Source organism: Monodelphis domestica, chromosome 4, assembly GCF_027887165.1.
Source record: "Monodelphis domestica isolate mMonDom1 chromosome 4, mMonDom1.pri, whole genome shotgun sequence".
In the NCBI taxonomy this organism is placed as follows: domain Eukaryota; kingdom Metazoa; phylum Chordata; class Mammalia; order Didelphimorphia; family Didelphidae; genus Monodelphis; species Monodelphis domestica.
In genome coordinates this window covers 179,467,237-179,482,126 of record NC_077230.1, presented here as the reverse complement: position 1 = coordinate 179,482,126, position 14,890 = coordinate 179,467,237, and the positions used below count along the sequence as shown (strand labels likewise).

Here is a 14,890-nt window from a genome sequence, read left to right as displayed (position 1 = left end):
CCTGTGTATAAATTGGTTTTTTCCTCTTAAGAAGTTCGTTTCCCCACCACTTTTAGTACTTACTACCTCTTTCAAGGGTCTAAGAATCTTCTGGTATTTTCTTAGCAGAAAAAATGATTTTGACATCTGAGAATTTTTCCCTGCTGTATTCATGTGAAGCTCTATTTTTAATTGCCATTTGCTCTAGAAGTCTGAAGGCAGATGCCCTTCCCCAAAGAGAATCAAGATTCTCTTTGGAGAATTGATGAAAGTCATGTTCTTTCCTAAGCATTTCACTTATTTATTATTTATGAGGATAATTTTCTAATCTTAAAAGTGAGGGTAATGTAATTTTCCCTACCATTGTTCTTACCTCAGATGTGTCAAGTGAGATGCACTGGTATATAATAGGTAAAATTCCTGAGTCTCAAGTCAGAATGATTCCTCACTTCAAATCTGATCCTCAGCCACAGGTCTATAGCTGTGCGATCCTGGACAAGTCATAACTTCTCAGATTCAGTTTTTGCAATAGGAACTATCATAGCACCTATCTGCAAGGTGGCGAGGGTGGTGCTGTGAATATCTACTGTGATAATGAGTGTAAAGTGTTATCTGAATGTGAACTGTAATTGAAGTGCTTCTGTATCAAGCATTCAGATTCACCGGATGGTTTTACCCATTTTAGCCAGAGACAAAATTGGTCAAAATTTGTGATGCCATGCCCTTGTAAGCCCTTCCAGAGTTTGTTAGAGTAAAGTATGTGAAGCCCTTAAAGAGGTTCAGGAATCCTTCATTGATTAATAACATCTACTAAGTCCTTTAGTTTACCCTTCTCTGCAGTTATATAATTTTAAGAATTATCTCATGCAATGGGCAGAAATCAAACCATCTAACAATGTCTACTTCCCAACCTTTATTTGCTGGAATTGATAAGAAATTGTGATATTCAATATAATTAAATAATTACTACAATTATAAACATAAAATTTGTTATATGAAAACAATTATAAATAATTACTACAACTAAAGAAATTTGGCTTTTGTTTTATTTGATCCCCATTCTTGTCTACTTGCCTTTTACAGGGTTCATCACATGTAAACAGACATTAATTAAGCACTTCTAGGTGCAGATTTTGATTAGGTTCTAGGGTCGATACGTGATTCCTCATAGTAAGAAAGTTGTACTTAAACACAGATAATCACAATACAAGGCATTTAGGGGTGATAATGCACAAATACCTGTACATTGAGCTATAATTCACATCATTGCATGGTAGGCACATTAGTGAGTTAGAATACAAAGGGTTATATAGAATGTTAGAGGAAACTTGTTACCAGCTTGAGGTGGAGGGCAGTATTTGGGCTGACATTTAAATGATAAGGAATTTAATAGGTGAAGAGGGGAAGGAAGGGCAGAGCAGTGACCATAATTTATCTTTACCTTACACCCTGAAACAAGTATTGATGCTTAGTGAATGTAATCCAGTCTCCTTTCCCACATTTCCTTCTCCCTAATGGCCTCACTAATACCTGGCAAATATAAGGAGACGGGGAAGAATAAAACCCATTGGTCTGTATTTGGAGTGAAGTAGAAATTGAATGCCCTTTTCTTCTCTTTCCAGCTGGACGGACATGTTCAAGTCAACAGATGACATGCCCTAATGGTCAGTGCATCCCAAATGAATACAGGTGTGATCGAGTCAGAGACTGCCCAGATGGAGCTGATGAGAGAGGCTGCCGTAAGTCTTTCTCAATCATAGCATTGTATAGGATTTCCCCTCCCACTCCCCTTCGGTATTTTAATCAAATTTTAAGATTAAGGGGTTCGTTGATGGACAGAAATGGCTACAATATGCTTCTTGTTATCAAAATCTCGTGGCAGATTCTTAGGTGGATTAGGGTTGATGTTCTGATATGATCCCATTATTATAAGGCATTCTCAGTTTGTACTGCCACAGGACACTGAGTTCTAGGCTGTTGGAGTGTGTAGATGTTATCATTAAAATAATACCAGGTAACAACACCTTCCAGGGGGAAAAAAGATCACTGAATGCATTGAATAGTTAAAGTCCAGTGGAATTAATCTTAACTTTAAAAACATTTCTTTAATAAGATGCAGCCATCAAATGTCCCAATAAATTTCTTACATGTTCATATTCTGCAAAACATTGCTTCAAAAAGGTTACATTTGGAATTGAGTACCCCCTTATGTCATTGATATAGTTTTTATTGAGTATTATTCAGAGTCACCATTAAGTAGATGTGTAAGAACTGATTAAATCCTGTTTAAGTTTTTGATATGCAGAGGTAACAATTTGCTTTTTCTTTACCTTGGGATTTCATGGGTTCTAGACCCGAAGTCATATTAATTTTAATACTCAAGCCATAAATGGTACAAGAAACAAAGGTTTCCTTATATACTTTTTCTTACTGATGTTCTAATCTGCCATGTAATATCTTATAATGGTACAGTGATTCTCCATGATTTCAGTCATAGGTAGTTAAAGATATATTTCCTTCAAAGCCTGGTTTTCTCTGAATAACAAATTGAGGTTTTATGAGTTATCCATGATTCCAGAGGATTGATGATGAATCAGTCAGTCAGGCATTGTGCTAAGTTCTGGGGGTACAAAGAAAGACAAAACATGGTCTCTGCTTTCAAGGAGTTCACAGTTTAGAAGGAGAGACAATATGAAAGCAATTATGTATAAAATAATATATGCAGGATAAATTGGAGATAAATGATGGATAAATACATTGAAAATGTAGCAATCAGCTCTGTTGAGTCCCATTGCTGCCTTGTCATTTTTTGTTCTCTCTCCCCCTGAAACAAGATATATATATATATGTGTGTGTGTGTGTATATATATATATATACACATATATATATATATATATAAAATATAAACTTAAACTTGCAATTATAAATTAGGCAGCAAAAGTTCTAAAGATATCTGAAATCTGTACACTTAGCAAATTTAGATAAATATAGTGCAAAAACCAGAAAATATTCAGACATAAAAACTAAATGTTGCTGAGAGGTTTATTTACATAGATTTATAAAGGCACCAGAAATTGGACATCCACCCTATTGCTTGCACTTCTCTCTTTTATTTATACAAATGGATAAAAATAAATGATTAACCTTAAATGGCATTTTGAGAAAAAAAGACAGCTAATACAAATTATTTGGATTTCTTCATTGTGCATTACCTGTAGCCAACTCCAAAGTCACTAGTAACACCTCTTCACAACTTTGCCAGTGGACCATGGAATCTAAGGCCACTCTCTTCAAGGAAACCCCCCCAATGCAATCTGCTCTCATGACTTGGCATATAAGTGCCCTAGTTGCACCACAGTAGGCAAGGAAGGGAAGGAATTTTAGAAATATTTGAAAGAGAGGTAAATTGTAGGCTTGTTTGGTTAGAAAACATAAAACTTGCTGATGAGTATGACCAATGTGGAATTAAAAGAATCCATCTATCTGCTGTTTGATTATGGAATTATATACCATATAAGTTTGACCAGTATACACTATAGCCTTTATAAATATCCCTGCCAATGTGTAATAGGTCTGCTTTTAAATATGCTGTCTTCTCTTTCCCTTCCCAACATATTTCTTTAGCTTTTTTTTTTATTAACATGGGCACATTTAGTGAAAGTGAAGATAGGACCATATATACATACTGTGTTCATTTAACATCTTTTTAATATCATTTAACACCTTTATATGTTTTGATTTATGGTTGCAGTAAGAGAAGCAGAAGAAAGAAATACTGTAGAAGCATGCCAAGGGGAGATCCAGTCATGAAAGAGGGCAGGGCTTAGACCTTTTTTTTTTGTTCTTGGTTTGAAGTTAATGCATAAAATGTGTCCCTTAGCGTTATAGTCATGCCTACTAGATATAGCTTAGTTTCTTGATTTGAATTCATGAAATTTTGGGTTGAATATATTTTACAAACAAGCAGTTCCCTTCCACAAAGGGTTTATCATTGGTTGTTTCAGTGATGTCCAACTCTTTGTGACCCTATTTGGGGTTTCTTGGCAAAGATAATGGAGTTGTTTACCAGTGTTCTATCCACTGAGCCACCAAAAGTGCCACTTCATGGGTGGGGTGGTTGGAGGCTTAGGTAGTCATCTTCTTCATGAGTCTTGCTGTTAGTTCCCCCAAATTTCTGAGTCCAGAAACTGCCTCTAGTCTATCCTCCTAATTCCCCTCCACCTGCCACCCTTAATCAGGCTTAGGTAATGGGGGAAAAGAGGTTTTAAATTCCAGGGGACAGGAAATCAATAGAACGAAACCTCCAAGGAGAATGCAGCCCCTGTAACAGACAGAATGAATGCTACTGATGACCAACAAGAAAGCCTGTATTTTAACAAGGAGTTTATGTTTTCCTTTGGCCTTCCTAAATATCTACAAAGTGTTTGAAATCCCCAAAAACAATTAGCAGTATTCTTACTCAAATATAAGTCATTCTGGCATGTTGACCAGGAAAATAAAACCATCAATTTACTAAACTAAAAGGAAACTGTATGATTCTTGTGCAGCCCAAGCCCCTCCAATATACTAATTAAAGGGCCTGCAGCGACAGCATTGTTAGGACGTTTATCTTGGTCTCTGCATGGCATTTTTCCTTGCTGTTAATCCCATTAGCAGTAAAAAGAACATGGCTTTGAATCTTTCAGTCCCATTAAAAAAAAACACAACAAAACGGACACTTTGCTTAATATCAGTTGGCATTTTGTAGATGACTAGACTATATAATAACAAAACCAAGTCAAAAGGAAAAAAATGGAGTTTTTACTTCTTTTCCATCTTTAATTACCTTGTAATTTATAACACTATAACATTATATATTATACCATATTATATAACATTATAACATTAATTATAATATAAATAATTATATTATATAACACAATATTATAATATAACATATATTTTAGCATATTATAACATTAATAATAAATTATAACATATATTATAACATAAATAATAAAAAAGTATAAAATCAGTGGCCCATTCGTCTACAGACTAGATAAAATAACCAAACACACTGAATTGTACATATACTCTTCTACCTGATTTCTTTTCAAGGATAAGCTCCTTAGTAGGATCTGAATATTCCCACCTTCCATAATCTTCTCCTTTCTTACTCTATAAGCCATTTCTCCCTCTAACCTACTATAATTATTAACCATTGTTTTCTTAATTCTTTATTCTTCATCATTATCGCCCCAGAACAAAGTCATCTCCTTGTCATCCTCTTGTTCTCTTAGTTGCATCTGATTCTTTTGTGACTCCATTTTGGAGTTTTCTTGGCAAAGATCCTGTAGTGGTAGGCCATTTCCTTCTCTAGCTCATTTTACATCTGAGGAAATGGAGACAAACAGGGTTAAGCGATTAACCCAGAGTTATATGGCTAATGTCTGAAGCCAGTTTTGAATTCACAAAGATGAATCTTTTTGATCCCAGGCCTGATACTCTAGCCACTGTGCACTTAGCACAGCCCATATTTCTGTAGAAAGGAGTAACCCTTTCTATATATTTTTCAACTCTTTTTATCACTGGTCTTTTTTCCTCTGCCCCTTCTCCACTTGACCTATTGAGTATCTATTCTATTATGAGCAAACTCCATCTTCTTATTATCATTCTTCCATTAACTCTGGGAAATGTAGTTTTTCTTTTGATATTACCTGTTTCCTCAAAAGTTTCATTTTCCCACTCTTTGCAATATATAGGGCAACTTCATTCACTCTCACTGATTCAATTTTCTTGGGTAAAGATGACTCCCAAATTTGTAGCTTCTATTCTGACCTTTCCTCTGAGTTCCAGCTTTCCATGTCCAATTGCTTAATGGATATATTCATTAGATTACCTTATTGACATCTCATTGACATTAAGCAAACCCCAAATTGGCCTCATCCTTTTCTCCCTTCTCTAAAATACAATTGTCTCTCCTTAGCAAAACCAAACCAAAACAAAACAAAACAAAAACCCAAACCCAAAACAAAAACTCAAACAATAACAAACCAGGAACAGCTCCTGCTTCTGACTTACCTAATTTTGTTATTAGTACCATCATTCTCCAAATCATTTAGTATAGAAAACTTAGAAGTCCCTATTGGATCCTGCCTTTCTCTTACTCCTTCCCACATCTAAGTCATCCAATTTTCCCTTTGTTATATCGCTCACATCCATTTTTTCCTTTTGATTCCATTGGCCACGTCCCAGTTCAGGCTTTCTTTCACCTATACGTCCAACATTTCCTCCCTCTAATCAATTTTATTTGTTGCTATTATATTAACCTCTGAAAGCAGAATGCTGCTTCACTCACTCTCCAGCTTATGAAGTTTCAGAGAATCCCCAATGAGGACTGACTTTACAGTATTTCCCTTTAAGTACTTTACTCTCTAATTAAAACCAACCTTTTTTTTTTGGTTGTTGTTGAATAGTTGGGTGGCTCAGTGGATAGTTGTGGGTCTGGTACTAGGGAGATTTGGGGTTCCAAATCAGCTCCAGACACTTACTAGTTGTGTTTCCCTGGTCAAATCACTTATAACTCAACTCTATTTGATTCAGTTTCCTCAAATCCATACCAGTATCTTTACCAAGAAAACTCAAATGAGGTCACAAAGACTCTGACATGATTTTTTGTTTCTAAATACATCTGATTTCTAGCCTCTATGCTTTGATTTACATTTCCTCAACCCAAAATGCTTTTCTGTTGCACTCAGATTCCTATCTCCTATCTCCATCTATTGAAATCATACTAAATTTAAACTTAAACAAATTAAAATTGATTAATGTTAATTTAAATTGCATCAAATCCTATCTCCTCTATGAAGCCTTCTCTGAAATCACCCCAAAACACATGTTCATGTGTGCACACACATACATACCGGTTAAAATAATCTAATTATCCATAACTGAGGTTCAGTAGCATTTTGTGCTTTCCTTATAGATTCATCATTGTAGTTTGATTAATAGTTTCTTAGGCAGCTGGGGCAAATAGTGTGGTGGCCCTAGAATTAGCAAGACCTACCTCTGACACTTCTTAGTCATGTGACCCTGGGCAAGTAGTTCAGATCTTTTTGCCTCCATTTCCTTATCTATCAAGTGAATTGGAGGAAGAAGTAGAAAATCACTTCAGTATCTCTGCCAAAATAATCTCAAACAGGATCATGAAGAGTCAAACACAATCAAAATGACCAAACAACATCAATAACAAGAAGCTATGTGTCCCCAGACCTCTTAATTTCTGGGTCTCAGCTTTCTTATCTCTAAAATAAGAAGAATGGGTTTGGTGACCATTGAGGTGCCTTCCAGTGTTAACATTTTATGTTTCTGGGATTCTGTGATGGCCAAATGAAATTTGTTCTTATATTCCATGGGCAAAAATACATTTTCTGGCAGTTCAGTAGCTAAGAAGAGAGTTGGTGCTCCAAGTGAGTCAATGAGATGAAAGGACTTAAAATTTTGTATGTATATATATATATATATATATATGTATGTAACTATATATGTGTATACACACATACACAGAGTGCTGGTCCTGGAGTCAGGAAGACATATTCCTGAGTTCAAATCTGACCTAAGATATTACTATCTGTGTGATCCTGGGTAAGTCTGTTTGCTTCAGTTTCCTCATCTGTGAAATGAGATGGAGAAAGAAATGAAAAACTACTCCAATGTCTTTACCAAGAAAACCCCACAAGAGGTCACAAAGTTAGACATAACTGAAAACAATTGAACAACTATATATATGGGTGTGTTTATATACCTACATACACACAATATATCACATGTAATATGCTACATGTAATAAATAAACATATATTAAATGATTACAAGTTTTGTGTCTCTGTACTAAGTAAGCACTGAGGATACAATAAAAAAATAAATCATGGAAACAAAGCAAAACAAAATCTCCGCCAAAACCCAAATCCTGCTCTCATGAAGCTTACATTCTAATAGAGGGAGATGTCATAAATTGGAACAATGAAGATAAAAACAGAACAGTAGATAGAAAGTAACTTTAGAAGCTACATATAAATTGAGACAAATAAAATCCAGGATTCTCAGAATCATAGGCTGCCTGAGAAGCCATTATGTGCATAAGGGAGAGCCTGTATGGATTTGTGCATGCACAAACACACACACACATTCATAAGAATCCTGCCTGGGTTGGTTGGTACTTTTGCCTTTCTGTATAGGAGTGCATTGGCTTAGATAATAGCTAGTACCTAGTGTAATGCCTTTTATGCATACACATAGATGCCACCTATCTCCGCTGCTCTCTCAGTGGATAATTATTAGATTTGCACTTGCACAAATATTTCTGATTCATTATTATAAGCTCTTTCCCTTTCTGTCATTTTTGCTGGGGTAATAACAATTATCCTCTTGGTTCCCAGCATCAGGGGGCTTGAGCTTATTATACTTCTAGTTATTTTTAGAAAATGACCTCACTTTTGCCCTGTGGAAGTTAGGGAACCAATTTTCAGGCTCTTAGGGAAGTTTTTTTCTGACAAGCTCTGCCCAACTAGATCTCTGAGGTTCACTGTGTCTTCTAATGCTCAACCAAGCTGTATCATTGATGTCTTAAACATAAACATATCTATCCTGGTTTCTCAAAAGATGAAATGGGAGCATTTGATTTGTGGTTCCATTTGAAATGTTTGTGTTCATCTCTGATCCTGGATTATATTGCTCTTCTATGCTTTTTTTTTTTAGTTTGTTCCATGGTTCTCTCTTTTCATGTTCTTTTATAAGCTTATATGGATGCTTTCTATCTTAGATTCTGTTACTAGAGGCAGAGTGCTTCAGAAATAACATTTGAGAATGATATCTCTTTCTAATATATGAAAACTATAGGGAACACTCACTAAAGTCTCTTTCCTTTCCCTGGTATTCTGGAAAGCTAGACTTGAGGTTCTGTATGGTTTCTAGGTTGAATCGAAGCAACACTTTTGGAAGAGGTATGATGAAAGCTGTTATTACTGGACTTGACAGTAGCCTTATGAGCTTCCTGAAGTAGAATGAGAAGAGACTTGAAAATGGGGAATTTACAGAAATGAATTTGCAAGGAGTTCTCCAAGCCTCCATAGTGTTGGAATCATGGAAGTAGAGCATAGGTAAACAACCAATGTAACCGAGTAAGAAAATATTCTAAAAGTTATTTGGTTGTGTCTGACTCTTGTGTGATTTTGTGAACTTTTGTCTATGGGGTTTTCTTGGCAAAGTTTATTGGAGTGGTTTGCCATTTCCTTCTCTGGTGTGCCTCCATTTTACAAATGAGGAATGAAGGGACATAGGGGATTAAGTGACTTGTCCACTACTGAGTGTCTGAGGTCAGATTTGAACTCTAATCCTCCGGTGTGTTAGCTTGGTGTGCTAGTCAGTGTACAACCTAGCTGTCCTAATGGCATTTACTATCATATTATATATGTTTAAATATATAAGGATATATATATATATATTCTATAATATATACTACTCATATATATTATAGAATGCTATTAGGGGCAGTGTGGTGGCTCAGTGGATTGAAAGCCACTACAGATGGGGGTCCTGGGTTCAAATCAGGCTTCAGACCTTTTATAGCTGTGTGACAGCTTTTCTGCCTTGGAATCAATAGTATCTCTTCTAAGTCAGAAGCTAAGGGTTTAAAAAAATAAGAAAGCTGTATGTCCATAGCAATATTTTTATCTTCTCTTGCTATTGCTTTCCTTGCTTATTTCCTACTCTCTCCTTACTGACTCCTTGGGTTTGCCAATGATACTAATTGGACTTGCATAGCTCAGTTTTCTGACTAACAAGGTTGTTAAATCCCCAATAATGAAAGTTCTGCCTCCCCCCACCCCCTTTCTCTGACTCTCATCCCATCTCTGTGATCTTTCTCCTGTGCCCTTTTCATTTCACTAATTTTCTTCTCTCCCTGCTATGTATCTTCGTTAGCCTATTCTTGACCAGTGGTCACTTATTTCTAAAGTTGGTAGTACTCAGGGGCTGAGCTGCTGGCCAGCAACTGTCAGGTGGGAAAAGCTTTCCTTGGAACATATTAGCCTGCTCTAGAGCCAGAGTAAATAAAAAGGATAACCTGAGAGCTATAAATAGAGAAGAGTGTTTTTGAATTAGATTTCCCTAAGCATATAACTCTGCCTATTTCATACCTTTTGTCTGGACCTTCTTTATCTATGCAAATCTGTTTAGACTCAACCTCTTTCTTGAACACGTCTGCTGTCATTTTTATCTTCTTTTGGCCATTTTGCTGAGCATTGAGGACGAAACTACTTGAGAGTGTGACTGCCTGATTGTTGAATGCTCTTATTCTTACTATAGATGTCTAGCACTTGGTCCTTTTATAGTACATTAATATGTCTTTTAGTTCATTGTTCTGCTAAGTTATTTATATTTAGAGAGGGTAATGAGGTTCCCAAACCAACTCTTCAACAAATACTTCTATGTGCAGATAGCTGTCTTAGGCAATATTGCAAAAATTAAATAATACTGTCCCTGTATTCAAAGAATTTGCTAGACTTGTAGAAAGACAGAAATATAATACCAAAATAAGACATGATATATAAGGCCTTATTATAAGTTCTATGTTATAATATAGAATTACATATACTACCTAATTATGATACCAAATTATAATATAATTACATATTATAAGTTCTCTGAAATAATTATTTTACTTTTGGTTATGAATTTTAGTTTCTGATTTTATGTAGAAAGAACAGAGTAAACTTTTTATTCTTCCTTAGTCATATAAGCTGTCATTTTAAATGAGTTTTTTAAACCACAACTAGATTGCCAATGCCAAAGCTAATAGAAGAAGGAAGATATAGGTACATGCATGTAAACATTATGTGTAGTACAGAAAGGCAATTACCATAAAGAATCATGTGAAATTTAAAATCTAGACTAGGACTACTTTTTTCTTTGCTGTTTGTTGTAAGGAATACCTGTGTTTAATTACCATTTTAACAAGGATGTATAAGGCTTACCAGACTTTGACCTTGCAGGAAGAATGAAACTATAGCATGGAGCTTAAAAAAAACAACAATCCCCAAACAAGTTCCAAACTTGTCACAAACTATTAAGTGAAATGGAATGTGCACCAAGAGTATATTTTAATAACTACATTAATATTGTTGAATTGTAAGGCATAACATTTTACATGAACATCTATACTCTAAACTTTAAAATTTGTGGATTAGTGACTAAAATCCTTCTGAATTTCACATGAGAAAATCCAGGATAAAGACCTTGCCTGTTATTCATGTGTATATTCTAAATGAATCCATGTGCATTTCCCCCTGTTTAAAATTCTATGGTGCACTTCAGTGGCATGACAGATCTGTCTATAGAAAAAAAGTTACAATGCTTAGACTCAGTCTTGCCAAACAAACAAGCAAGCTTTCAGAAAGAGCCCAATGGGGAGGTAAGGGGATGGTAGCCCTCTCTTTCTTGGGCAAGAGAAAAGCTCATTAATTAACGCAATGTTTGAAGCAATAGGATGGAGGCTCAGCACAAACCCTACATAATTGGGTCCCCAAAAGGGAGACTATCCTTTTCCCCCCCAAATATTTGACTGAATTCATCTAATCTTGATACATAGCTTCAATGGAGCCAGAACCACATTTTTCGGTTTTCTATGTTGTATCTTCTCTGTGTGGGGCAAATCCTAGGCTAAGGCTTATGTGCTGGAGAGATCTGTGAAGGGTATGTATGTGTGTATGTGTGTGTGTGTGTGTGTGTGTGTGTGTGTGTGTGTATGTGTGTGTGTGTGTGTGTAGGGGGGAATGTGATCCCAGTTGATTGAGAGAGATTCGTTATCAGCATGGATAGAGACAAGAAAGCGTTCCATTCATTTGGCGTGTCAAACTGCTGACCTCTGACCATCACAAGACTTTGCCTGACGACACCAAGCAGGGCTTTGTTGTTTGTTCAGAGAATGAGCATGTCAGTAACCTTAAAGTCGTTTCAGTTTGGGCTGTTTTAGTTCGTTCCCTTTCTTTTTGATGGCATGGTCTTTCAAAAGGCAGGATTGGAGAGAACAAGAGACCTGCCAAACAAATTTGCCTCAGAGTCCCCATGTCTACAATCACAATCATAAATAGAGCTGCCAGAATCCAGGGCCTAATAAATTCCACTCTCCTCACAGCTTATCTCTGTGTGTGGGGGGTGGGGGGGGAAAGGGGGGAGACAGAGAGAGGGATAGAGACACAGAGAGATAGACACACAGAGACACAGAGAGAAAGAGAGAGGAGAGAAGGAGAGTGAGAGGGAAACGGAGAAGGAGAGGAAAAAGGAGAGGAAGAAGGAGAGAGAAGGGGAGAGAGAGGTAGAGGGAAAAGGAGAAGGGGAGAAGGAGAGAGTGAGCTTGAGTGTCCAAGAGTTCTCCACTGGCTGTGGTGGACTGTCTTTGATAATATTCTTACTCTGTGAGGAAGGAAAACTAGGGGGAGGGGAATCACTTCTCAGTATCAATTGATCTCCAAGATACCCAAAACTTTAAAGGGTGATTTTTGTGCAAAGTCAAGTAAATGGTTGTCAGGTTGACATTCAGTCATAATGCTGAGGGGGCACTGACAACTGAAGAAACATTTCGAAAGACACCACCACAACTGCAACAAATAGCAAAGCAAAACTTAATTGAGTAAATTTCTTACCTCTTTTCCTTTCCTTGAGCTCTTTCAGGTTACAAAGCATTTTCCTTAAAACAACATTGTAGGCAGAGATAGGTGCACAGTGGATAGAGAGCCTGGAGTCAGTGGGTCCTGAGTTCAAAAGTGAATTTAGGTGGACAGAGCCAAAATGGTGGCTTAGTAGTAGTGAGCTGAGATAGCTCTGACAATCCTTCCAAACCAATCTTCAAAAGTGGCCTCGGATGCTTCCTAGCTCTGTGACTCTGGGCAAGTCACTTAATTCCATTGCTTAGCCCTTGTCCTTTTGTCTTAGAGTTGTTACTAGGATAGAAAAAGGGGTTTTTAAAAGCAACAACAAACACTGTAAGGAAGGTAGTATGCAGGGTATTTACAAATACAAATAAATATTAATATATACATATGTGTAATATGAGTACGATATATATGTACACACATATACATATGCATTTAGTCTAGATCTTTGATTTCACTGGGATGGGGAAATCTCAGAGAGAGAAGAACCTTGTGGCTCAACAATGACTCTGTGTAATCTTAGGGGGCTGTTTGCCTGGGGGTCCTAAGGTTAACTGGTTTGCTCAGAGTCACATAGTCTTTATGTGTCCAAGATAAGACCTTTGACTCCCAAGCCTGCTTTCTGTCCAGCATTCCATGCTACAAATATTATTATTCCCATTTTACAAATGAGAGAACCAGTTTCAAAGTGGTTGTGATTTGCCTATAGTCACTTAGCATGGGTGCCAGGATTAAGTTTAGGCCTTTCATGTTTCCAAATCCTTTATTCCTCAATTCTAGCTAAGATGTATAATCTTTTAAACTATTTTTTGGCATTTGTCTTTCTATATATTCCATAGTACAAAGAGTTCTTTACTATATTTATATATGTAAATAGGGAAATTTGTTTAATCTTGTCTCTTTGTAATTCCTTTTTTTGGATTTTCTTGGTAAAGATACTAGAATGGTTTGCCACTTCCTTCTCTAGCTCATTTTACAGATGAGGAACTGAGTCAAGGTCACATAGGTAGTATGTGTCCAAGGCCAAATTTGAACTCAGGTCTTCATAATTCTAGGCCTGGTACTCTATCCACCTTGCCACCTAACAGTTGCTCCAAATGCTGGATCTGACATATATTTAGCTATGTGTACAGTCATTTAATCTCTTTTAGCTTCATTTTTTTTGCATTTGTAAAAGTAGAAATAACAACCATACTGTCTACCTTACAGGACTATTAAGATGACCAAATGAGCTGAGTACTTGGCAAATCTTAAAAGTGCTTTGTAAATGTGAGCAGCTCATTTTTATAGATGAGAATTTCAAGCACAGAGCAGTTGAATCACAGATTCCCAGAGTGACAGACCTGGAAGAAATGTAGGGTTTATCTATCTAGCTTAACTGTGCCACTTTACAGATGAGAAAACAAGATCAGAGATGTGGTGGCATAACTACATCTAAGTTGTGTTACTTAGATCACACAATTAGTAAATAATAGAGTCACAATTTAAACCCAAGTTTACCTACTTAAAGTTCAGTGTTTTTAACACTAATGCCAGTGTTCCTCCTCCTGCTCTGTAGTGGTGGAGCTACATATAGGACATTTATAATAATGTTAATAATGCAGTGATACCATAATAATTCATACTTGTACAGGTCTTGACAGTTTTCAAAACATCTTCATATATGTTATCTCACTCTTCAAATTGCTTTATGATGTAGGATAGGCAATTATGCCCATTTTACAGATGTACCTCTGAAAGGTAAAAGGCTAGCTCAAAATCATGCAACTACCTACTCATATCAGAGTCGAATCTAGAACCCACAGCATTCTTGATCCCTAGTTTAATGCTCTTTACTTTGGACCACAAATGAAGAAAATTATTAAATAATTTTAAAAAAGGCTCTATGTTTGTTTTTTGGGTGTCCTTAAAGCAATATTAGGTCCGTTCCCTTCCTTCCTTCCTTCCTTCCTTCCTTCCTTCCTTCCTTCCTTCCTTCCTTCCTTCCTTCCTTCCTTCCTTCCTTCCTTCTCCTTCCTTCCTTCCTTCCTTCCTTCCTTCCTTCCTTCCTTCTGTCCTTTTTAAAAATTTTTTAAAAATTAATTAAATTAAATTAAATTTTTAATGATGGGGACAGGGGAAATGCTCAGGTCTTGAAAACATCTCTAAGCTGTAAAATATCCTTTAAGGCAGGGACTATTTACTTTATGACTTTGTATTTCTACTGCCTAGCATAGTACTT

The 14,890-nt window shown here is 36.4% G+C and overlaps 1 protein-coding gene across 3 annotated transcripts in view; it reads left to right on the top strand.

The window, feature by feature from the left end:
• LRP2 (LDL receptor related protein 2) overlaps positions 1-14,890 on the top strand; it is a 253,034-nt gene that overhangs the window by 58,341 nt on the left and 179,803 nt on the right. For all 3 annotated transcript variants that reach the window (XM_056793983.1, XM_056793982.1, XM_056793984.1), the window contains exon 4: positions 1,602-1,718. In XM_056793983.1, coding sequence (XP_056649961.1) covers positions 1,602-1,718 — 117 coding nt within the window. The remainder of the gene's footprint in view (positions 1-1,601; positions 1,719-14,890) is intronic.